General features: G+C 37.8%; 1 protein-coding gene, 1 long non-coding RNA gene and 1 gene segment (V, D, J or C); 2 read left to right on the forward strand and 1 right to left on the reverse strand.

Annotated features, from left to right (window-relative positions):
• The first annotated feature begins 892 nt into the window (after positions 1-892).
• LOC148162490 (uncharacterized) lies at positions 893-1,429 on the forward strand. Its single transcript, XR_015766743.1, has 2 exons — positions 893-1,006; positions 1,116-1,429. It is a non-coding gene; the product is annotated as an uncharacterized LOC148162490 (long non-coding RNA).
• A 1,150-nt stretch (positions 1,430-2,579) lies between these two features.
• LOC114202229 (T-cell receptor gamma chain C region C10.5-like) lies at positions 2,580-19,942 on the forward strand. The segment is given in 5 exon segments: positions 2,580-2,685; positions 4,924-5,208; positions 12,979-13,308; positions 17,065-17,100; positions 19,333-19,942. Coding segments are annotated over 5 exon segments (900 nt in total).
• Positions 19,943-22,968: 3,026 nt separating this feature from the next.
• Positions 22,969-25,826, reverse strand: part of STARD3NL (STARD3 N-terminal like) — a 58,554-nt gene continuing 55,696 nt past the window's right edge. For all 3 annotated transcript variants that reach the window (XM_028095328.2, XM_028095325.2, XM_028095326.2), the window contains 2 exons: positions 24,893-24,968; positions 22,969-23,725 (listed from right to left, as the gene is read on the reverse strand). In XM_028095328.2, coding sequence (XP_027951129.1) covers positions 24,910-24,968 — 59 coding nt within the window. In that variant the 3' untranslated portion in view covers positions 22,969-23,725; positions 24,893-24,909. The remainder of the gene's footprint in view (positions 23,726-24,892; positions 24,969-25,826) is intronic.

The following is a 25,826-nucleotide window of genomic DNA, read 5'->3' on the forward strand; positions in this document are numbered from 1 at the left end:
AAGCACGTTTCTATATGTACTCTGTTATGTACCGGGTCTGTGTCTTGGCATGAGTCACTACTCTTTGCCACAGTCCTCATTTATGAAATGGAGATTAATCAAACAGCTCTCTCATGAGGCTGCAGAAAGTATTAAATAAAATAATGCAAGAAACATTTAGAACACTGCCTGACACATTGCAAGTCCACAACGGACATTGGATGTATATTAACTGTAAAGTTTATCATTACTTATTACACATAACATTACTTTGAAAATGATCCTGTATGAGACATCATGATCCTGAGACAGTTGTAAGCCCCAGGAGAGTAAAAGCTGGTTTCCAGAGACGGCTCTGACCCATGTATCCCCAGCAATTGCAGCCTTAGTCCCTTCTTGGAGGCACCCAGAATATAAATGAAAATTGATTTCTCTGAGTCTTAATCTGCCTGGTGACATCTCAGTTAACTTTAAAAATGCTTGTGCACAAGGCATATTCAATAACATCGATAAGATAGTTCACTGTCTGTTGTTCTGCTATGCTGAGTTACAGAAGAGTTAAAGTCAGGTTTTGCATCCCAGTCCCAGATCAATAGCAAATCAGACACAGACAGACATAAGGGCTGAACGCTGCAGGCCTGTCCTCATGTTTCTGAGTAATGTTTCTGCAGTATGGGATCCCAGGGGGAAATGGCTGATGGGTGTGGGAATCATCCTGTCCTGCCCCAGAAGGACACATTCATACCAGGAATTTCTTTCCAGATTTCCAGATTGGGAGCCCTCGCACCCCATCTGCCTAGCACAGGAAGCCCCAAACTGCTCAGACCTGTGGCTGATCATGAACAACCCCAGGGAACTACCTAAGCCACCACTTCTTCTGAGAAAACCAAACCAGCCCCGCCCTCCAGCCACTGACATGACAAGTCCTGCTACCAGGCACCTCACTTCTTACCTTGTCACTGGGGAGCCAGCCAGGCCAACAGGATGCCACTCCTGAAAGCAGTCATCTTCTCCTGCCTCTGGGCCTGTGAGTTGTCCCCCAGTCACCTCAGTCTATAGGAGAGACTCAAGAAATTCTTTATTGTTGCCTTTTCCCATATCATTTGTTCATGGGAATTTCTCTTCTTTGCTTGCAGTTGGCCTTGGGCAGGTGAAATTGGAGCAACCTGAAATATCAATTTCCAGAGCAAGAGATAAGAGTGCCCACATATCATGCAAGGTGTTCACTCAGGACTTTAAAAATAAAGTAATACATTGGTACCGGCAGAAACCAGATCAGGAGATAGAACATCTAACATATATCCAGGAAAGCTCTGTTCAAGTTTCTTTAGGTGGGAAGAAAAACAAACTTGAAGCAAGTAAAAATGCTCATACTTCCACTTCAACCTTGAATGTAAATTTCTTAGAGCAAGAAGACGAGGCCATGTACTACTGTGCCTGCTGGAGTAGATCCACAGCATCAGCGTTACCAAGAGAAGCTGCACAAGAACCATCTTCAGGTCTGACCCACCCCATCCTTCTCAATATGGGCAACCACAGAAGCTGCACACCTGGGTGCCAAGCCTGTCTCTTGCTCGGCAGTATTTCCTGAACTCTGCAGGAAGATATTGTAGATTCTGCTCACTCAGTGAACCCTGAATGATACCAGCAAAGATGGTACAAATAGAAGCATTTTGATGCTATTTCCCACAAAATTCAGTTGTCTGGGAACTCTGAAAATACAGGATGGATGGCTCAGAGAAAAATCCATTTATCTGTTAATTCACTGCAGAGAAAAGGATTTTTAGTACTTGAATGGTTCAGAATGAAGAAAGGAAGAGGTCTATACTTTATATAAATATTTCTTGTTATTACTATTTTCTGATTTTATTCATGGGCATTACAATTCTTCAGAAGTGCAATGATCTCTCAAAAGTAAATATTATATGTCTTTTATTAGTGTCTGAGGCCATTCTGAAGGAATCTCACCATTAATTCCTGAAGTAAACAATCAGCTATTTGGGGACACAGGAGAGACTGCTGTATAAATCCTGTATCCCAGAGGTAGAAACAGCACCTCACTCCACATTCAGGGATCAATACTGGGATAAAACCAGGAGTGCTCTATTGGAACAAACCCCTAAACATATCAGGTGCCTCCATCATGGTGGATATGACTTTGACTTTGCTCTCCAGGGTTCTGCAAAGAAAACTAAAGATCCTGAATAAGTTTCAGATGGTTAAAAAGAAAGATAATACACGCTCCCTATACCTCTAAAGAAAAGAAAGGCAATGTCCCTCACAAATCAATAAAACAAAAAATAATTATTGAGAATTGAATCTTATGATTAGTAACTGGATGGTTGTGAGTTTTCAAGAAATAGGGAAATACACAGTGTAGTGTGTGAAACTACAAAATCTCCTCTCTCACCTCCTTAGAGTCCACTTTCAAACCTTGAGTAAAAACGTTTACTTCACAAAAATTGGGTACCTTTGGTAACAGGGATATCTGACCACATAATTGCCATGCCTGCCATTTACCTCTGGTTCCTGAGATCATGACAGCACTTTCATTCCCTGTTTCTCATTCTAAGAATCAGGTGGTGCTATCTAATGCAGAGATGCTATGGAAGCAGAATGAATTCCTCCCAGCAGTGACAGCCCCTTCCCAAGGGCAAACTCAGGGTCTGGTGTCCCACACCTTGTCCATCGTGATTCCTGACTGTGGTGAGACGTCAGCAGGAGGAACCTGAGGGTCTGGTCTCAAAAGGGCCTCACCTGTCCCCTAACAAGTCTACAGAAACAAAGGTAAGAAGACCCCTGAATGGAATATAGAGTCAGAGAACACGAACCTTTTCCAGAAAGAAGGGAATGAAAAGAGGAATTAAGCTTCTCACCCTATCTGTGCTAAATACAGATTACTTCATTTGATACTCAAAAGAACAGTGCAGAATTCGATTAACGTGGCTACCTGGAGATGGATCTCAAGAGATGGAGCCACCCTGACCTTTCAACACACAACAATCTTGAAACACAGCAGTGATGAGCAGTAGGGAAAAGGGCACCTTATCTATGAGGCTTTGAAGTGACAGAATACTATGTAACTGTTAAAAATATGTTTTTTGAAGAACTATAAGTAAAATTTACAACTTTACTGAAGTCCAAACCAAGTCTCCCCTGATTGGACCTTGGCGGGCCTTACTAAGGTGTGCATATTAACCTCCAAAGGGGCCCAGAGCATGGAGCCCCAAGAGAGGACTTGATCAAGATAGAGGGCAAAGGTAGAGTTAGTTTTCAGCGCTCCTGCCATCAATATTTTTGGGTTTTTACATTTAATAACAGATTGTTTACATAACAATTTAAAATATAGCTGTATAAAAAATTAAAACTGTATATATGACACTTCAAATGGTTATATATTTATATTTTCCATCCAATAGTATTACTACTTATACCTCCACAAAAAAGAAAACTGAAAAACTGTAACTAACCACTATGGCAATAGTGGGTACCATGGAATAGGAGGTCCACAAACTATATCCAAGCCCAGCAACCCCCAGTTTTGCAAATAAGGTTTTATTAAAACACAGCCTTGACCATATGCTTATAAATTGTAGAAAGCTGCCCTTGCTTTAAAATGGCAGAGCTGAATATTTGCAACAGAGACCCATAAACCCTAAAATATTGATCATTTCACCCTCTACAGAAGATATCTGTCAATCACTTCCCTAGAATGATATACTGTGGAGTGACATTTATTTTATTTTATGTTTCCCTATTTCTCAGGGTTTCCTCAATGACCCTTTGTTACATATCCACTCTCCCCATATTAACTATCTTACTCTGGATAAATCACTTACCATATCTTTGATTCATTTTCCTCATTTGGAAATGGAAAATATAAATATATTTACCTGGAGGAACTGCTGAGAGCAGTAACTTAAAGAATACATATAAAGTTCCTACACGTGCTTGGAGCATGTCCAATGCTCACTATATTGAGGCATTACATTGCTTATGGGTTATTATGGCATATTTGACCATAATAGAACAAAATATAAAACCCAAACCATAACTTATTATTTTTTTTTACTTCTTAACTTTAAATAATAGAATAGGGAAAATAGAAAACTTTTCCTCTCAGACATTTCTAATAGAACACCTGCTGCTGACATTCCTGGAACACAGCCATGCCTATGCATTTCCTAACTACCTCTGAAGGCTTTTGAGCTACAGTGGTGGAGGTGACAAATCATGACAGAGACCTTAGGGCCAAACAACCTATGTACAATATTTGTTATCTGACTCTGTACAGAAAAATGTTGGCAGCCCCTTCTGTACAAAAAAGAGTAAGGGAATGAGTTTGTAACTATGACTAAAATTCAAGATACAATAAGAAAATATTTTGATAAATGTTACTCCATGAAAATGAAAACAAAGCTTGCATGGCAAAAAGCAGCATAAGTTAAAACAAAAGGCAAATGACAATCCATGAGGAAATACTTGCAAGTTGTATAGCACATGATGATCACTTATCCTTAAAATAAAAATACTTTTTAAAAATGGAAGTAAATCATTTAAAATATCCTAGAGGAAAATGGCAAAAGACATGAAAAGCCAATTCATGAAGAGAAATAAAAACATAGATCTTAAATAGGTAAATAGATGCTCACCTTCACTTTTAATAAGATAAATATCAATTAAAAAAACTACATTGACATACCGTTTTTCATTCACGAGACTGAACAAAAGTAATACACTCTGTTGGGGAAGCTGTGGGAGGCACTCTTACACCTTGTTGGTAAGGATGCAAAATACAACCCTTTCGTGGGGGAATTTGGAAATATCTAACAACAGTTCATATGTATTTACCTTTCAAACTAGCAGAAATACTTTTAGGAATTTACTCTGAAGACACAATCTCTTTTTTTTTCTTTTGTTCTTACTGTTTTTGTTTTCTATCAGCAATTTTCAATGATTATTGCCTCTTTGGAAAACAGACATTTGGGTCAACTAATCTGAGAAAAACTTATAAAATATTAGATATCATAAAGCCTATATTCCAAGATTTCCAAGGGAACCCAGAAGATCAAATTGCCAGTACAGTGTTTCTACCTGAAGGTAGTTTCTACCTTCACAGCAGTGAAGCTCAGGAGAAAGCTGATGTTTTTGTAGGACCTCTAACCAGTGTGGTAACAGTCTGGATCCTGATGTTTGCACAGGGAACTAAGCTCATAGTAACTCCCCCAGGTGAGTAACTTTGTTTTGTTTAAACCTTGTGAATGAAAAACCGATAGATGCTTTTTAGAAAAAACAATGTAGGATTACCTCAGCATATGGACAGCAATTTTACAGTTACTGGTCACTATATCTGGAAAGAAAACTACTTTGTTTATTTACTTCCCTGCTTGCAAGCAGATTGTAATTCTACTTTTAGGAAATACACACACACAAAGATATATTCAGGACTGAAGTTAAAATTATTTTGAGAACTGTGTCTACAAACCATTGGTGTGAGTTATTGGTTCAACATGCTTTTCTTGTAGACAGTCTCTTACATAAGAAACACTTGATTAAGTACCTCTAATATTAATAAGGCTCCTTTCTTAATGAGTGGTGTTTCTTTCTCTAATAACTTTTGAAATTTATATGATTGTTTCTGTGTCATCTTTAAGAGAAGTGCAAAAAAATTAACTCTTACAGTAAATGACTATAGAATATTAATAATCCCACTTACTCTTATTACTGTAGCATCTTATAGGGGAGGTTGAGGCTAATCAAAATTTGTGCTATTGTTAGTGTTGTGATATTGCCTAGAGATGGTCCAGTTTGATGGATTTGTGAGCTAATTAAACCACTTCAGCTCCAGAGTCTGTATGGCTTTAAATTTTCGTTTGTTCATTTATTGTCTTTGCAAACATTTATTAAAGACAGTTTCTGTGCTTGATGCTACAGATAAAAAGGTGAACAAGACACAGTCTCAACACTCAAAAAGCTTCTAGTCTAGACAACAACTATTTTGGATTGTGGTCATTGGACCCCCTATTTTTTGACTTATGGGTGCCAGGGTCACAGAACATCTTGGATTCATGAGCTCTTTTGTTTTCTTAATTTATGTAATAGCTATTGCTTATAAAATCCATATATTTTGTTTGGTGGAAGAATTGGATAAAATTACCTGAAACCATCCCAGTAAAGAGAATAATAATATTAGCTAAGATTTATTGAGGTCCAGATATCATGTTTACTAGTTCCAGTGTATTATCTTATTTCTCAACAGCCCTATACAGAAAACCTTCTTATTCCATATCACAGATAAGGAAACTGAGGCTTGGAGAAGTTCAGTTATTTGCATAAATTTACATGGCTAGTTACTATGGTGAAGAGTGGGATCCAACAGAGTTTGTCCATTCCAAAATGCATGGTCTAGCCATTATGTGATATTAGAAACGTTAGGCCATATTTTCATATTCTGATACTTACTCTTCTGTAGCCTGACTTTTTAAGTAGACACATTGGCTGAATGCTTTATTAGTAGTAGCTCATAATTTGTATGACTCCTCGTGGAAAACAATGCTTCTGTTTTGAATCATGGCCTTAAAACTGCCTCTTTTTCCCACACAAGATCAAGTAAGTCATGTGGAATATACATTTATTAAATTCTCACAGTGTGATTCTCAGGGTATTTCTATAAAATGACAAGTCCTTCTGACACCATCCCATTCAGTCTTCTTTCTGTATTGGCATCAAATTTTCAGGAAATATGTAAGCTGGCAGAAGAACGGGAGCAGTTGTACTGCATGCAGGGCTCAGCTGCAGAACTCAGAGCTGCCTTTGCACTCCTGCTGGGACAGCTGCAGAGAGACCAAACCAAACAGGATCCTCTGATGGGCAGTTTAGGATTGTAAATCAATACCCTAGAAAATGTTAGGTATTTTCAAGCCCAAAGGAGCAATTTTTCAGGAATAAATAGGTTAAGAGATCATCATTAAGATTTCAGACTCTGTAACAACTCATCTGTTCTAGTATCAGTGGGAAATGAATTCTGGAAAGAATTCACTTTGCAGTCAAACCACCCCTTAATATATAGAAATAAAATAATACTTGTAAAAATATTGAACACTCATATATTATATACTCAAATATATTATTTCTATTTTTGTTCCTCTCTGAAAATTAAAGATACAATAACTGTAAGTTACACCCTAATAAAGAAATGACATCAGAAGAAAACCTTTAAAGCAGGAGATTAGAAATTTCAGGAAAATGGTGAGAAAAGGTAAAATCATAGTCTCCAACACTTGAGATGAGAAAGGCAGAACCAAGCTGACCAGGCAGAGAGGGGTGAGTTCATATCCATACTTTTCTTAAAAAATTTATTTATTATTTATTTGAGAGAGAGAGTGAGCAGGGGCAGGGGCAGAAGAAGAGGGGGAGAGAGAGAGAGGATCTGAAGCAGACCCCCCACTGAGCAAGGAGCCTGACTCAAGGCTTGATTTCAGGACCCTGAGATCATGACCTGAGTTGAAATCAATAGTTAGACACTTAAATGACTGAGCCACCCAGGTGCCCCAGTTCATACCCATTCTTGACTATGTTCATGTCTAATGTGATTTTGCTTGAGCTTCATCTTTGTTTAATGTTACCATGGTCAATTTTTCTATGTTTATATAAATATTGGAAAAAATATAGGCACAATTTTAAAAGAGGCACCAAAGGAGTTTCTTGTAAAAGCTTTTCACACAGTGGATTATTTGGCTGGAGCAGAATCAAAGTGTTTGGTCCTGGCACACAGCTCAGGGTTACAGGTAAATTTTCTTTACATTCTTCCATATAAGGTAGGGAGGGGAGGCAGATAATCCAGGGGCTGCAGGCTAGGTGCTGGTGCTGGCTCAGAATTCTAGGAATTGGTCACAGTTTGGTCACAAGTAGCAGCAGGATCTTTGGAGAGGTTGGTGACTCCGCCCTAGTCCTTTAGCTAACTAGCTAAAGCAACTGCGGGTCCCTAAGAAGTGTAGATGTTAGGTCCATTTGAGATTTCTGTGTTGAAAGTTTTGTAAAGAAGTTTCTATATCTTATTTATTTGATTCCAAAAATAATCAATGGAAAGGAATGAACAAAAAGTTGCTAAACTTTCATTTGGTCAGAGGATGATGAATATCATGTATCAAAATATTTAACTATGCAACATATTCAAGAATGTCATAAGGTAGGGGTTATTTTTCGCCTAAATTCAGTCTGGTAAATTTGTCCATTCTTCATTAGCCTTAAAGATGAAATTTTGCCTGGATGAGGGAGACTATCTCATAGGGATGTTTCTAGCATACAAGGTATTGTCAAATAAAAATTTTGATTTTAAGATTTTACTTATTTATTTGAGAGAGGGAGCATGAGCTGGGAGAGGGGCAGAAGGAGAGGGAAAGGGAGAAGCAGAATCCCTGCTTAGCATAAAGCGCTATGCGGGGCGATCCCAGGACACTGAGATCATGACCTGAGCAGAAGTCAGATGCTTAACCAACTGAACCACCAAGGTGCCCTCAAATAAAAGTTTTCAAAGAATTTCACAAAGGTGATAAAACATTGAAAAAATTAAAGAAATGACATATTTAGTTTTCCTTAGCAGTTGTGATCATAGGCACAAATGTATCATAAACTGAAAAGCAAGTTTCTGGTCCTCTTTTCTCCAACTGACTACATGATCTATGCAAATTCTAGGAATCAAGTTTAATAATGGTGACATAGACGTAATTCATGAGTTCCTGAAAACAATTTTTTTTAGGAGAGTGTGGTGCAGAAAAAAAATACAGACTGTGAACTGGATCTATCATTTTCTGTATAATCATCTGTTAGAAAATAAATTTTGATTCACTTGTTATTGCTTTCTTAAAATTATAAAAATGATATATGCTCATTATGGAAAAAAATTAGAAAAGAAAAAATTAAAATATTATGGTGACACTTGTTACTGTTAACATCTTGGATTTCCATCCATTCATATTATCAATGTAACAACAATCTCAAGTGAATGGTGCTAGGAGTATATGAAATTAAATATGGAAATAGCAATCATAAAAATTGGGACATGGTCAGTGATAAAGAATGTCTATCCACCAGAATTCAAATGGCCACCTACTGGATATCTTTATGAAATCAGGAGTACAGAAAAATATATTAATAATTACCATCTAGTCTACAGATCAATTTAGAACCAATGGTCTAATTTGTGGAATACTTCAATTTCTAAGACTCATTGTCACTCGATTCTAAAAATGATGAGAATGTAATAAGCATTGTCTCAAGTATTGTTAGCATGAATATAAGGTGATCTCTCATGTTTCAGTGGAAATATCCAGACATAAAGGAAAAAGGAAGGAGGTTTTGCAACTTGAATATGTAAATTTATAATAATATGGATAAAACTCAAATATTCACTTCTAAATTTAATATCTTAATGAAATTATACCTACATAGTTAAAAATTATGTCAATACAAATATCAGTTGAGAAATACTGCTTTTTTTGTCTTCAATTTCATTACAAAATTTTGTTCACTTTACATGCATCTAAAACATCCACTTCAGAGCAAATTTTTGAGTCGTCTCAGCGTCTGAGTGTCTGTTTTGAGATCCCCTTATGATGATGTCACTGGATAGTTTATCTGAAGAGAAAATTACCCTCTTACAAAATTTTTAAAAAAGCATTTTTTATTTGCTCTGGTATTCTATATTTTGCAATGTAAGCATAACATGTAGAGACTTTTGTTCCAGGTAATATTTACCAAATCCATATTAAATTTCTTCACTGTCTTTTACCAGCTCTACTTCTAAAACTAACATTGAGTTTATTTCAGGCTGATTATCTTGTCCAAGTAGTATTGTTTGATCAAAGTAGAGTATTAAAAGAGCTTCTTTTAATATGAGAGGCGTAAACATAAAGCAACCCGTTTTGGGTGCCTGGGTGGCTCAGATGGTTAAGCGTCTTCCTTCAGCTCAGGTCCCAGGGTCCTGGGATCGAGTCCCGCATCAGGCTCCCTGCTCCTTGGGAGCCTGCTTCTCCCTCTGCCTCTCTCTCTCTCTCATTCTCTCTGTCTCTCATGAATAAATAAAAATAAAAATAAAAAGTTAAAAAAAATAAATAAAAAAATAAAAAGCAGCCCCTGTTTTGTGAGGGATAATGTTGGGAATGAAAGCTTCCACCTTATGCTCTGGCATTTCAGTGTGTTTGAATTCTACAAGTTTTGTGTCTGTATCTCAGAGCAGGGTTTGCAAACATCTCCCATTTTTCATGTCATCTTTGGGTTAGACCTTACCAAACTATCAAGCTCTGGGGCAGAAAAAGAAACAAGTTCTAATGCACAAAATATTTCTCACTTAGTTATATTACCTATTTCCAAAATCTATTTGAGAAGGCTTAAAATAAAATACACAAGTAGAGTTAGGCCATGAAATAAAAATAGATCAAAAGCACTAAGGAAAGCAGAAGAAAAAGGCCTGTGATTATCTATCAAGAAACACAAGGTCAAATTTTATGTTCAAAGGTAGGGGGAAAATGTGATGAAGTACACTACATTTTCAAATTTGTTATGTTTTTCCCACCATAAAATGAGAAAAGGACTTCAGTGCATGAGTCCTTTAGGAGGAATGTGAAGTGAAAGAGTGGGGCATTGCCTTCCACATCCACTTTATAAAATGGAAGAAATGGTCTTTAAACGAGCACATTTCATGCTCCCACTGCATCATTACTGTGGGCCCCATGACACTTAATGTCCTTCACAGATGGTGACCTTCGGCAGACATGGTCAGACGCCAACAAGTTTGGCCTTCATGCTCACATTTATTAGAAAAAAGTTTAAACTTTTTAAATACAGTTAGTATTTTAAATAAAGTTAGAAATGCCATAAATTTGAAATTCATATTCAAATATGAAACAGCTTTATGTATTTAATAAAAGAAAAATAACAGAAAAAATAGAGAATAATTAAATCAACATCAATATGCAGGTTTGAAATATTACACTTGCACTTGAAAATGTAGTTGACATTTGGTAAATTTATATAGAATTCATACTGCTGCATCTTAATAAAATATAAATTAACTCCGGCAATTTAACTCCAATGTATTTTGTGATTATGCAAATGAATGTATGTAAGTGTATTGGACAGGTTTATTTTTCTTGGAATCTGGTTTCTAATTTATGCATCATAAAAATGATTTTGGCCATAAAAATCACTGTTAATACGTTTTAAAAAGAATGTTGAAGGAAAAACTATGTAATATTATTACCCAAAATATAGGCACTAACCATATTTAATCAAGTACACTATTTTAATGCACAACTTACATTCCACTGAGAAAATTGTGGAAGTTCAAGATTCATTTTATGCTGAAAAGAATAAAACATCAAGAGTCTAGTTAAAGAAAAGGGACAGGAGGTAAAACCAGTGTGTTACCATCCAGAAATTTTTCAAGTTCATCAGTTGATTTTCAATTTCTTTACTATAATGAATCAGAAGTATTCCTATAAAAAAAACACACAAAGTTTCTAAGATGAAAATTAGATTCCTTAATATATTGACTAGAGGCTAAAATTATGTAAATATCACATAATTGAAAAAATAATATCATACAATTGAAAAATTAATCTTCTTTATCTAATATGTTTTTCAAATTAAAAGCAAAATATATCATTGGAGAAATATACGGTGTCTTAATATTATAATCAATAAAATAGTATTTACACCATGCACAAGATATATAAAGTTAAAATAAGTACGTTATGACCTAATTCTATTTATTCATGAATAAAAGCTCATTGTTTGTTACTGATTTTGTATGAAAATAAGAGCTTTGCTACACAAGGAGACATTCTCAAGAATTTTTTTCCTAAAAAAAAAAAAGAGTACTATGAGCCACCCAGAAAAGATTTTTCTTCCTTTACTTCTCGAATGAGAAATCCAATTTCTCATTGAATTCTAAAGAAACTGCCCATTGAATTACTAAACTAACTCCAAAGTAGCTCTAAGAGAATATCAGTAAAGCACTTGCATTTCAGTTGGAAATAAATTTAAAAGGATTCTAACTTTTATCATTTTAATCACTAACAATAAATGCATAATCAAGTAACATACCAGTATTCAAGTGACATGCCCTTTAAAATCAAAGATGTTTTGTTATATATTTGACATTATGTCTGCAAGAAACTCTGGAACCATACTTTTAACATTACACCAATTATATATATACTTTATTCAACAGGTGAAATCACAGATATTGTGGGGTTCTAAAAACCATTTAGCAGCTTTCTAGGGCAGATTCAACTTTAAAGGGAGACATTGAGAGTCAAAATATGGTGTCATCTTAGTCATATATAAACCTCAAATGAAATTCCAATACAAAAATGTGCTTTCAGTGAACATTTTCCAAAGCAAAACAAAATTCTGATGTGTGTTACTTGATAAAGTTAATACAAAAGCATTTCTGAAAAAAATAAGCTTTCTAATAGCAGTTTTGGAAATACTGCCCCATTGCTTCTAAATTCAAGGCATTGTAAATATTTGGGAGGTGCAGTTTTAAACATTATCCTACTTAAAATCCTGGAGTTGTTCAGATGTGAGATTGAGATGTTTTGTAAAATCAGGAATCAAGTAGGGGACCTCCATTACTTCAGAAGTGCATTTGGGATCCAATTTGAAGATTTAAAGGTCAACTTAATAGATTGTCAAGGACACATGGAAGTGAATTCTCAGACAAGTGACTATGTATTGTTTCAAAAAATCTCGCATTTTAATCCAGACTCCGCCACTTAAGTGTTGTGACTTTGAGCAAGTTACATGACTTCTTGTACCTGTTTTCCCACTGAAAATAAGGACAATCAGTCCCTCATAACCCACTGTGGATGAAAGGTCTGAGATAAGCACTAATTCTATGGCAAATTTCCTCATTTCACTGTGCTGGGTGGTTCCAACCACACAAAATTTGTGTTTCTCTAATAATGTTCTAATTGCTATTCCACTTACCCACAGATAGAAGCCTTGATGCAGACATTTCTCCCAAGCCCACAATTTTCCTTCCTTCAATTGCTGAAAGAAGACTTCATAAGGCTGGAACATATCTTTGTCTCCTTGAGGACTTTTTCCCTGATGTTATTAAGATAGATTGGAAAGAAAGGGATGACGAAACAATTCTGAAATCACAGCAGGGAGACACCATGAAGACTAATAACACATACATGAAATTCAGCTGGCTGACCGTGACTGGAGCATCAGTGGATAAAGAACACAAATGTATTGTCAAACACGAGCGGAATAAAGGAGGAGTTGATCAAGAGATTCTATTTCCTTCACAGAAAAAAGGTATGTACGTGTATATATGAATGCAACTTTCCAGTACCTTTTTCTTCCCAAAGGAAATATTCCACCTTTTCTGTCAAATACTAATGAAAAGAAACAAATAGAAACCTTTCATTGATGTTGTTACCTTTAATGGTAGCATAAATGTCCTGCTATTTTCCCATAGAATTGAAGTAAAATGGACTTTGGAACATACAGAGAAAAAGAAAAAGACAAATTCACTTAGTCTTTCTTGCCTCAGTTTCATCATCCAAACTATGAAGTTCACAGTGATGTTTTTTGGGGATCATTGTACGAATTAAATGAAACAATACACATGAAAGCACCTAGCAACCTCGCAAATCATAAATGCTCAAGAACCACTTTTGATGATCTTACTTTATCAGGAAATAAGAACAATTATACATCTTTCAGGAATATTCTATTCAGCGGTCAAAGTCCTTCTCACTTCAATCTTGCTCTACACAAAGTATAACCCATAAACAATGAGATAGAAGCTACAATAATTTGGTCACTATGGTTTTAGTATGGTCTTAGATTTCTCAGATTTGAATTTTATATACCACTCTAAGGTGAAGTTTGGTAAATAAAGATTGGGTGAAGCTAATGTGTACAATTATTCTTCCATTCTACATAATGGATATATTCCTTACCATTGGTAAAGCTGCTCAGCAAACATTATTGCAGTCCTAGTGTGTGCCAGGCCTGGTAGAGATACAGAACGAACTACTGCCCCAAGGAGGATCACTACAGTAGAGAGAATATAATTTTCCTAATCACTCAGGGTCACTTGTGATTCAGGCATGATTCAGGCATTGTGCCCCAAATGAACCTCATTGGGGCTTATGCTGGACATATTTAGACAGTGTGGGCAGACAGCTGAAGGTGCCCTGACCCGGCTGTGGTCCAGTAACTCACTAGACTCAGTCAAGTCCTGGCATTAACATCACAGACCAAGACCCCAGAGGGACCATGAGAAGGAACCAATCTGTACTTTCCCTGCGGTTCATAAGCCCTTGGGAAGCAGCGGGAAACAAACACATAACAAAACATGCAAAAACCTTTGCAGTGTACCACTCTGAATTGCTGAAGTAAATCTTTATCCTCTTGGATCCTTAGTGTTTCCAACAATCAAATTAGGGTGGAACACTTATCTTTCCTTTCTCCTGGCATGTGATGAAGAAGCGCAATAATGTCAGTGAAAATGCTTGTTTCTGAAAACATGACATGGATGCATCTATTCATGTTTAGTGTATTTATGTATATCCTTTCCTAAAATAACTGAATTAAGATTACAAACAGCCCTAATTTTTTATTTCTACAGCTAAGAAACAGGAGGCAAATGAGCTAAGCATAAGTTTAATGTAACAACTGGGCTGAAGTGCGTTAGGTATTGATTTTATTGATCAAAGTAAAGATATACTATAGTACGTTCCATGGTAATGATTATAGAAAAGGGAGAAGTTCTTATTCATGATGTGTTTTACTTGGGAATTAATTTCTGAAAGAAATGCCTCCATGGTCTTCTCATAGCAACAAAGCTATTGAGGGCATTTCTGTTAATGCCTTTCTACAGCAAATTTCTAATACTGTTTCTTATAAGTGTTTTGTTTATTCTTTTTGGTTTTGATGAAAGCTAAAAATATATAGAACATGGAAGCACAAATCCATGAAGTGATTTTGAAGAGATAAAACAATCTGGTCCAAGTTTTCAACCAACGTGATTGAGAAAGAGGACCTAGGGCACACACAGATTTTAATTGGAAAAATTGTTACCTTAATGCTTTTCAATCAATCAATGCATGGTGATAAGAAATTTTTATTTCTCTTTTATTTCACTTCTCTTTCTCTTTTATTTCTCTCAGTAAAGCCACTGTATGGAAAAGAAAAGGACTTTTAAGACACTTTAAAATCAGTTCTTGAGCATAATTTAACATCTAAACATGATTATATAAACATTTTATTTTGGGGATTTACCCCAAAGCCTATACCTCAAACCCATTTTTTTAAGAGTGCACCAGTAGAAGATTGTGTGGGGTGCCTGGGTGGCTCAGTTGGTTAGGCAACTGCCTTCGGCTCAGGTCATGATCCCGGAGTCCCGGGATCGAGTCCTGCATCAGGCTCCCTGCTCAGCAGGGAGTCTGCTCCTCCCTCTGACCCTACCCCGTCTTGTGCTCTCTCTCTCTCACTCTCTCTCCCTCAAATAAATAAAATAAAATCTTTAAGAAAAAAAAAAGATTGTGTGGAGTGCATAAAATTGCACACCAGAACCATGCCTGTGTGGATAAGGATGCATGGAGCAGAAAAGTATAAAACGAAACAACCTTGCAACTCTCCCTTCCTGCATCCAATGGTCAATGATCTTTTAAAGGAATTTTGTCTTTGTAAGTATGTTGGGCATTTTTTTTTACACTGTAGAGAAATATAACTCTTACCTCGGATTTTAAATGTTTGGAAAACTATAATTATTATTGCTCTATCTTTTGTCCCTGGAAAGAAGTGAACTAAAATAGTGAGCTTCTGCAATAAAAAGGTCATTTGTTAAGACCAGTGAAGATATCTGGAAGAGGGGTGCCTGGGTGGCTCAGTTGGTTGGGCAACTGCCTTCAGCTCAGGTCATGATCCCGGGGTCCTGGGATCGAGTCCCACATCGGGCTCCCCCTGCTCTGCAGGAAGCCTGCTTCTCCCTCTGCCTCTGCCTGCCATTCCCCCTGCTTGTGCTCTCTCTCTCTGTCGAATAAATGAATAAAATCTTTTTTAAAAAAAGATATTTGGAAGAGATGATGTCTGAGAGTCCACAATGATGGAGTATGTTTGATTTCAATGGATTGTTTTACAAGGTACTTGCCACATGTTCTAGCTCATCTAAACCTCCACAACTGACCTTTGAGTGCTGGCTCTACCAGTCACTGGTATGACTCTTGGCAAGTTAATTACTCACTAAACCTTATTTCCTCGTGTCTTACATGGAGTCTTCCAAATTCATCTCACAACATTGTTACTGGGGGATCAGATGAGATGAATGATGAACTTTCACATAGTGCCTTGCACAGTAATAATTACTCAATAGGAATTGGCTTTCATTAGTATTATTGCATGTCTGCAAACAGCACCCCCACTCCAGAAAATCATGTGCAGGAGCTGGGGTACCGGGGGTACTGGGGCGTGCATGATTGGAGGTCGGGCTGTTCTCTGTAGCTTAGATGGAAATTGACCTAAACCAGACTCCTTCCAACATCTAAGATTCTGCCGTGCATTCTAGGGTTGGATGAATTCATTTTGGTAGCAACCCTTCATGTCGACAGTGGGTGCTGAGGACAGTACAGCAGCCACTGTTCCTGGTTATTTTTCCATTTAACAAGTATTTATAGAACACCTCCTGTGCAGCAGGCTCTGTGCTGGGACCTAGGAGCACAGAAGGAAACAACATAATCTAAGACATTACCCTCGTGTTGTGAGAAAAGAAGGGAAAAAAATGCATCATTCATGAACTTCAACATCTTCACTTGCAGAAATACAATATATGAATTGATCTACTGAATTACAGAGAATCAGAGCAACCATTTCTGGAATTGTGAGGCTCATATTAGTAATGGCTCTCCTCTCCGTTGACTAATTGTTTTATCATCTATCTATATCTATCTATCTATCATCTATCTATCATCTATCATCTATCTATCATCTATCTATCCACAACACAGATACCTGTCAAATGATGAATATGAATATTTGAATAATACTTGTTCTCATTTCTTTTAGAGCTCACTGCTCTGGATTCTACAGAAATTGAAGAAGGTAAGTTTTTGTCTATGTTTGCCTTTATGTTATGTTATGCTAGAGCATTTTTTTCCTCCTAATCAACTTAACTTTTGAACTCCCCTGGCTTCAGGTAGAAACCTCAGAAGAGCTGGATCTTACAAAATAGACTGAGTGATATGTGAAGTCATCTTCATACAGTAAATGCTGTTTGGATGTGAGAGGACTATAAATTAGGGGTGCAATGATGTGATCTTAATTCTTTCAATATTGGACTTCATTTCTGTGGCCTTTGTTTCTCCTAAGGAAACATGATATCAAGTTGCTTCCAGCGGTTTTTTTTTTTTTAAGTCTTTGTTCTAGCTGGCAGTTAGTAACTGCCAAGAGTTTGATACAGAAGGCATGCTGCACTGTGAATGCATTTTGTTTAATTCTTTTAATACGCACTGTGAAAGATTTTATTCTCATTTTACACATGAGGGCAAGAAACTGAAATTAACTAAGTCCCTTGCACCGTGCCACACAGCGAGATCTGGGGCTTCAACTAAGACTATCTGAGTCAACAATTCATACACTTTACTCAATTTTCTATTTTTCCTCTATGATGTCATCATAGAGCAAGAAATCCCAAACCTAAGGCCCTGAGACAGGTGCTCACACAGGAACAGATGTGAATGCAGAGCTTCAAGTGCCACAGACTGGACATTAACAACAGTCTTTTAATTATTAGTTGCATGAATATGGGTACAGTAAACATTTTCTGAGCCAAGGAGGAATAACATGAATAATGCCTCACTTGGTTACTGAAGATATAATGTCACATATGTGGAATGTCTAGCATAGGGTATCTCATTTAGCTGATACATTGTAAGTACTGGTTTCTGGCCCTTTCTCCCCTCATATGTACAAAGAATGTGACGAGGAGCATTAACTCTAGCCCTGCTGATCTGTCCTCCATGTCCAATCTCAAGGGGCCTCTGGACCTTGGCTAACATATTACCTGGCCAAGGTTAAGAAGTTATGAGCACAGCACCATTCAGGTCCCTTTCCACACCAAGGGCTAATGATTTGGGAGTTCTGACTCTTTGGAGATAAACACATAAAAGAAATTTCCATAAGAACAGACTCAACCTGATGGTTCATTGAGTAGCCAATTTGTCCCACCATCATTAGCATTAATTATTTCTTGACATCATATATTTCCTACAAAACTTCGAAGGATAATAAATGAAATTATCCTATAACAGCATAGCTACAATAAGGGTATTCAGGAAAGACAAGAGAGTGTGTTTGACCTCCTAAAGTTGCAGAGAATTTGGATTCGCCGCTTTCTTGCACCTTATTATTTTTTAAAGTTTGTATTTAAATCCCAGTTGGTTAACATATAGTGTAATATTAGTTTCAGGTGTACTATATAGATTCAACACTTCCACACATCACCCAGTGCTCATCACAACTAATGCCCTCTTTACTAAAACCTCCACCCACCCTACATTGAACACAACCAAATTTCCACTGATTGTACCCTTGATAGGACTCTCATTAATGCACAATGTGTAATGGCTAAGATGCTTCTAAATCAGCAATTCATCTTTATATTTATGCTTAACTGTTTGTTGTCAGGAGTATTTATTGCATATGGAGATTCAGAAATACAGAGTAGGTAAGAATGTGTTCTTGAATTCACATTATGTTGCTGGGATAAAATCTGACTTGTGGTACTTAGTAAATTGTATGACATCAGGCAAGTTACATCTCTGTCCTCAATTTATTTGTGAAATGACAATGAAAATAATAATCTCCTAAGTTATTGAAAAATTAAGTAAGATTAAAGCTTTGCACACAAACCTCTCAAATTAAATGTCTGCCATTTAGTTAGTGGTTAAAGCACATTAGCTATTATTACTTACAGACATGGTAGGTGTGAGGAAATGGTAAAAGCTACTTACCACCAGTGCTTTTTGTCAGGTTGACTCATTCATCTAACACCTAACCTTACTTTTTTAATACGTTGAAATGTTCTAAGTGAATTTCCCAGAGGTTGTTGTTTGACTTGACGTACAAGCTGGATTCTGAGATGTCTTGGTGGTGCTGGTGCTGGTGCTGGTGCCGGTGATGATGTGGGTGGATAGATGTTTACTGTTGGGTTGTTTTGTGGTGGGGGTATCCCTTCAACCTAGATATTCAAAAATGTATAATATGACCACCCTCCCATTAATAAGACCTAGTCTTTCAAAAGAACAGGTGAAACTAATAAATGACCTCTTTTAGCCACCCTGCAGCTACAGCTCAAGACCACTTCTGCCTACTACACCTACCTCCTCCTCTTCTTCAAGAACCTGATCTACTCCACCATCATCACCTTCTATCTGTTTGGGAGACCAGCACTCTATGGCAATGGGAAGAGTTCCTAACACATGGTGGCACCAAGGGTCCACTTGTCTCCATTGGCTATTGTTCCTAAAAACGTCTGCTGAGAATCTAGTTGGGGCTTGCTTTCTTGGTTTGGGTTATTTCAGTTCAAATGTGTCTTCTTCCCTTGTGTCATTATTGCAGAACAGGTTTCCAAACCACTGTTTCCAAACAGAAACTTTCACTCTGCCAAAAGAACAAATTCTGCCATGACCCAGGGGTGGGGCTAGGGGGCCATCCATAGGGGCTTCAGCACCTCTCTCCTTAATGTCCGCCAGCTCCTCAGGCACCTAGTCCCCATGCCTCTGAGTATAGCCCACATGCAACTTCTAGTCATGTCCCCTGGGGCTCCTTCCCCAGATAACTGCCTGGAAGCCTTTTATTCTGCACATCCAGAAGCTGCAATCTTTGCTGCCTGAATTTTGTACTGTTTTACAAAATAGGCATAATAAAAACAATTAAATGTCTACTTTGGCCTCTGTGTACTTTCATTTGGTGCAATCTGAGAGTCCAAGGTAAGGGACAGCATGACAACTGAGCCTTCCAATTCAGCAGTGATTGTAATAATGGTCAATTCCACATTTCTAATTCTTACCCTGAGATATTCCTTATGATGTCTTCTTTGGGGCACTGGCCCCAGGGGACCACAGCCAGTGAAGATGCCCAGGTTATTTCTCCTTCAAAGATCAGCAGATTCAGATCATTTGGTTTAAGACGTTCTGTGGTGACAGTATAACATGTCGCATGACTGGTGGGTGTGCTCAGTGTGTCACTGGCACCATGTTTCCTGATCTCACAAGAACACTGTAAGAGCCCCACTAACACTGGAAAGGTACGGTGGGGGAGGGCTTAAGTGCTTGGACTCTGAATGCCAAGTGCCTGGATTGAAATCTTGGGTCTATAGCTATTTGAACTCTCTGTGCCATAATTTTCTCATCTGTAATAAGGAGATACAGTGTGTCCTGTTTCCTGGAGTGATGTGGATGAGAGGAGTTAATTTTGGGGGCACATGTTGAGTCCTCAGCAGCATTAGCAACTACTGTTGGCAGCTCTACTTTAGAAATAATAGCTGACACTCCTGCACACATGCGTGTGTGCACGCATACACACACCCACACACAAAAGGCATGCACTAAAATTTATGTGCAGTACCATACTACCATTTACAAAGGTCCCAAATTAATTGCCCAGTAAGAAACTAAAACAAACTAAATGATGTCATATGATGAAGTAGTATGCATCTACAAAAAATGTAGATTGTCAAAGAAATGAAAAATTAATCAGAAAATGTTGTTGAAGAACTATGCATGTCAGGACCCTAAAATTCTTAGAGTACACCTTCACATGGTTCCGAAATGAAAACACTCTAAAAACAGAATTGGAAATCTTCCTTCAACCACTGTCTCTACCTCCCCACCTACTTACAGGTCACACTTTTGTTTCTTGTGCATCCTTCCAGTTTTAATGTATCCAATATGGATGTACATATAAAAAATAAGTGCAGAAATCAGATTTTCTTCCAACACAAATGTAGTATACAACATACATTATTCCGCACTTCTCATTTATACATCCTTAAGTTTTTTTATGTCAGTATACAGGGTGGCTGCAAAGTATTTCACTGGAGACTCTATACTTTATAAGATCAGTTTCTTGTGATAGACCGTTGGATTATTTCCAATCTTTTACTATTATAAAATACACTGAAATTATAATATTGCTTTATGTCACTATGGACATGTGGACTGGCCATTCTGATAGGTACTGCCAACTTACCCAATAGAGAGAGAGTACCACTGTGCATTTCTACCACATGTAGGTGAATGTCAGGACACTGCTGTCAAACATCAGGATTTTGCTAATCTTACAAGTGAAACAGTATTCCACCAAGGTTTGAGTTTGTTTTTCACTGATGAGGATAACCATCTTTTCATATATTGAGTCTGTTTATATTTTTTTGTGTGCAGTATTTGTTCAGTCCTTTGAACATGGTTTCTATTGAGTAATAATATGTGTATCTTTACAAACATGTGTGTAAAACAAAATGTTCAATGCATGGTCAGTAGGTGAACAAGAAAGTGATTATTTTTCTTCTTTTCTAATGAATCCTTTTGAAGTAGAAGTTTTTATATATTAGAATAAAACAATGTCTCATTTAAAATTGGGAAGGATTTTTTGTTTACTTAGAATCAGCTTCAGTTTCTGTGAAACAGGTCCTGTTGGAAACCAAGTAGAGGTTCCCATGTGGAAACAACCTAAGACCCACCAGATACAAGAAAATGGAAATTTAATTTTGATTTACTCCTTGATTCTCAAGAATGTGATCAGAACTCTTAGGACAAATGCCTGAGCCTCTACTGAGTGATCTGGAACTGTTACTGCACGTGGAAAGCACAGAGGCACAGAGGGGAACTAGCAAATGACCGAAAGCTGTGTGGGCTGATGTCACTGCTGGGGCTCCTAGGCAGTGTTTCCTGTGGCTTCCAACTCCTTAGCACCTTCCTTCCCCAACGGGCCCTGGGCTGCCCTGGACTGGGAGGTGCACAGAAGGGGAGGGTGGTGGTGCAGGGGACAGTGTGGGTGGCAGGAGGCGCTGGTGTGGTGATGGCGTTCTATATTCTCAGGCTTGTTTTGTCGATGTGCTCTGTCAATGTGGTTGATTCGTGGAAAATGCTTGAAGTCAAACCAGCCCCTGCTGGTTGGGGCTGTGCAAGCGGTGGCTCGGGTGTTGTGAGATGAAATAAGGACAGTTAAACCACAGCTGACTTTGCTCACTTCCAGAGGGCCACAGCTAATGGAAAGAACATATCCACCTGTGTACTCACGCTCCTGCTGTCAAACATACTGTGAGGCTGTGGGTGAGGGTCCCCCTAGTTTATACCAAGTTCATTCCAGCACCTGCTACATGAGTTGGGATCATATGACCAGGACTGTTGAGACGCTGCTCCCTCAGTCCACTCCAATGACACTGTTCTGAAGGAAACAGCATGCAGACTTCTTGTAACACTAGGTGATCCCCCACATTCTGCCAGGATCTGCACTTTTCCATGGCAGGTGATTTACTGAGGCTCCTATCTTCAGTCTCATTTTGTCAGTGTGGACAGGGTGACATGAGACCTGTGCCCATGAAGCTACTAGCACAGGTAGACTGTAGACATCACAACAGCAGGTGCTTCTTCCCTCACAAGAACATAGCCTTATGGAGGCCCTGAGTTTACCTGTGTCATTGAATGTCATAGACTGAGTCATCTCAGTCCCTGCAGTAGTCAGACTGAGCAAGGATCCACAGAAGACATACACATCAGGTAAGTGTGCTGAGGGTCCAACAGAGTTGATCTGACCTGTACAAATGGCTACTTTCCAGCCAAACCAGCACCAGTCAGTACTCATAACTGAGTTTTTCTTGAAAGACACAATGAAAAAGGAAAGAAAACTAAGAGACACACTATCTTCGCATGAAGCATTGAGGGAAATACTCATGTTGGAAAGAAAGAGTTCACAATATAATTTAGTTTATTTTAATTCAAATTAGCCACACAAAGAGAAATGATGGCCATGATTTCAGACTGTAGGTTCAAAATAAAGAGTCTCACACCATTTCAGAACCATACTTCTCAGAGAAAGATGCTATTTCATAATGAAAATAATACAAAAATGTCTGGTTATGCTGTACATGTACTCACATTCCCTCCTGGCCCCCCTTTGGTAATTCCAATACTTCAAGCCAAATACATAATGCAAAACAAGTAAAATAAAATGAACCATTTTGATATGTTGGTATTTATTACTTTTTAAAATTGTACAAAGAGTGCATAAGCGTGAGTTAAAAAACACAAGGGAAATGTTGGATGTTAAAAAAGAAATACAAACGAAATCTGAGACATGAAACAAAAAATTCCAAACTGCGAATCAAATAAAAAGATATTTTGCTTACTAAAAAAGTGTTATTCCAATATATTCAGAAGTCTTTTGATCGGGAATACAGCACAAGACTTTGCTCCAACTATTCACAAACAGATCAGACTCAGTCTCACTAACACGGGATGGATCATCACATTATCTTACCAGCCACAGGCAGGTCCTAAATGTACGTGATCTGGTACAATGTCTATGAGGTATTACAATAAATAAATTCTTTATTAGCCATTCATTAAAGTCAGCAGGGGATGTCACCTTCAACTTTCAAGAGGAAGACCCAGCTCTGGTCCTTTTTTTTTTTCCCTCCAGTGACTTTCAATGATGGATTTTCACACTTAGAAAAAGAGAGAACATAAAAAAATTTGAGCTACAGTGTTAAAAAGTAAAGTGCTACGTTTTGCCTTATATTTTCATGAGAAAGTTTGTGTGCTGAAATGGGCTGTTACAGACACAAAAGGACCTGGGTGAGGCCACACAAGAATTTATTTTAAGGCATTTTAGAGCTTTACTATTCACAGACCCCTATCTTTACTGCGTCTCAACCACTGATGCAGAAAGCAGGTCTGGAGTGTTTTGGGGCCTTGGGGGTGGAGAAACAGGGCCCACTCACCGGTCCAGGCTGCTCTGCGGCCAGTCCCCACCTGTCCCAGCTGCTCAGCAGCTCCGAGCCGAACACCACTTTCCTTCTGTCCTCACATAATTAGGCAGAGCTGCTGCTACTACAATTCACTTTGTGTTTATTTGCTGGCATTTCTGAGGCTGAAGTGTTTTCCTTTGATGATCTGAAGTGACTGAACAAAAGGCCCCACCTGGAGGCCCATCACCTCCTGCTCTGATTGGACCACATGCTTCTTCATGGAAGCTCCACAGCACTTGGGGGACATCTGGGTGCAGGGCCAGGGTGGACCCTGGTACTAGACTGGGGGGGCCTGAGTCCTAGCTCTGCCCCCTGCTAGCTGTGCCACCTGGGACGGTCACTCACCATTCTAGTCCTGCGTGTTCAGGTGTAGACAGAGACACTTGGTACCCACATCCCTTGGGACCGCTACCCTCATGCACAGAGGGTTTGTAACTGAACAACATCTGACATGGAGACGTTCTGGCTAAGTAAACAATAATGAACTCATCCTTATTCTGTAGAAATGTGGATGGTAACTAGACTTATGATGGTGATCACACTGCAGTAGTGATTTGTAGTGTACACAAACACTGAATTCTAATGTTGTACACCTGAAACTTACCTAATGTTATATGCTAATTTTACCTCAAGGGAAAAAAGAGAAATTTGAACTCTGAGGTATTTTTCATACTTTACAAATTCACACCTATGCAAAAGAATGTTAAATTTTATATGAATAAAATATAACTATATATTCATGTGACTAGGATAAATCTGGCTATATATTTGTATTCATATTATTAAACCCGACCTTGAATCGACTCAAAGAAATGATCCATATTTAACTAGTTTCTTATTACACTTTCACTTTCAAACACTTACTTTAACAAAAGTAGTACTCATAGTTCCAAAAGTGGTTTTTCACTGTCCTGCTTTTCTTCAGCTTCTTCTTCAGATCCTACAAGGTAGGGAAAAGGAAAGAAAAAAAAGAAAGGTGAACCTTATATTATTCGTATATTTGAGCCTACCATTTCATTCCGGAATTATCTGTTTAGGAAATACGTCTGATGAAATGATACGTGTTTTCCATTAAGTGGATTTTGCTAAAAATCAGGAAAAAAAGTCTAGATGTCTGAGGCTAGAAGAAAAGTTTAAAAATTATTTTATTTCCACAAATATCTTGTATCCACTTATATTTACATAGCTCATTACAGCATGGAAAATGAACATTTTATAAAGTAAAAGCAAATATGTAATGAAAAGAACGATATCCCATAGGATAATTACAAAAATAAAAACTTAAGTACATATGTGCCAATCAGAAAGCCTACAAGAAAATAACCAGATGACTTGAATCATTTCTGAATGTTCCAAAATATGTACAACAAACTGACTTCATAATTTTTAAATTATAATTTTAAAAAAGGGTATAAATAATACTAGCAGTACAGCCACAATTATGTGGAATTACAAACACAAAACGATGATGTAATGTATGGTGATTAACATAATAAAAAAGATGAAAAAATAAACAAACAAACACAAAACGAGCAGGAGAGGAACTGCTGTCAACACTGATGTGGCACAGAGTTTGAAGGACAGGTTCTGTGCTTGCTGTTCTGTGCACATTTTTATAAAAGGCGAGTGTTACGCTCACAACCAGGGAAGGGACATAAAACAAGATCCATGGGAAGACAAGGTAGCAGGTGAGGGATAGAGCCTTCTCACACACAAAGGAAGGAGCCTGCCTCAGGAGGAGCCGGTTGAAAGCTAGAGCTGCTTCCCCCGGTCAGATAATGCACCTCAAACAGCTCAT

This window comes from Eumetopias jubatus, unplaced genomic scaffold (assembly GCF_037043125.1).
Source record: "Eumetopias jubatus isolate StellerSeaLion01/CBP00866 unplaced genomic scaffold, mEumJub1_p1.0 scaffold_14, whole genome shotgun sequence".
Lineage (NCBI taxonomy): Eukaryota > Metazoa > Chordata > Mammalia > Carnivora > Otariidae > Eumetopias > Eumetopias jubatus.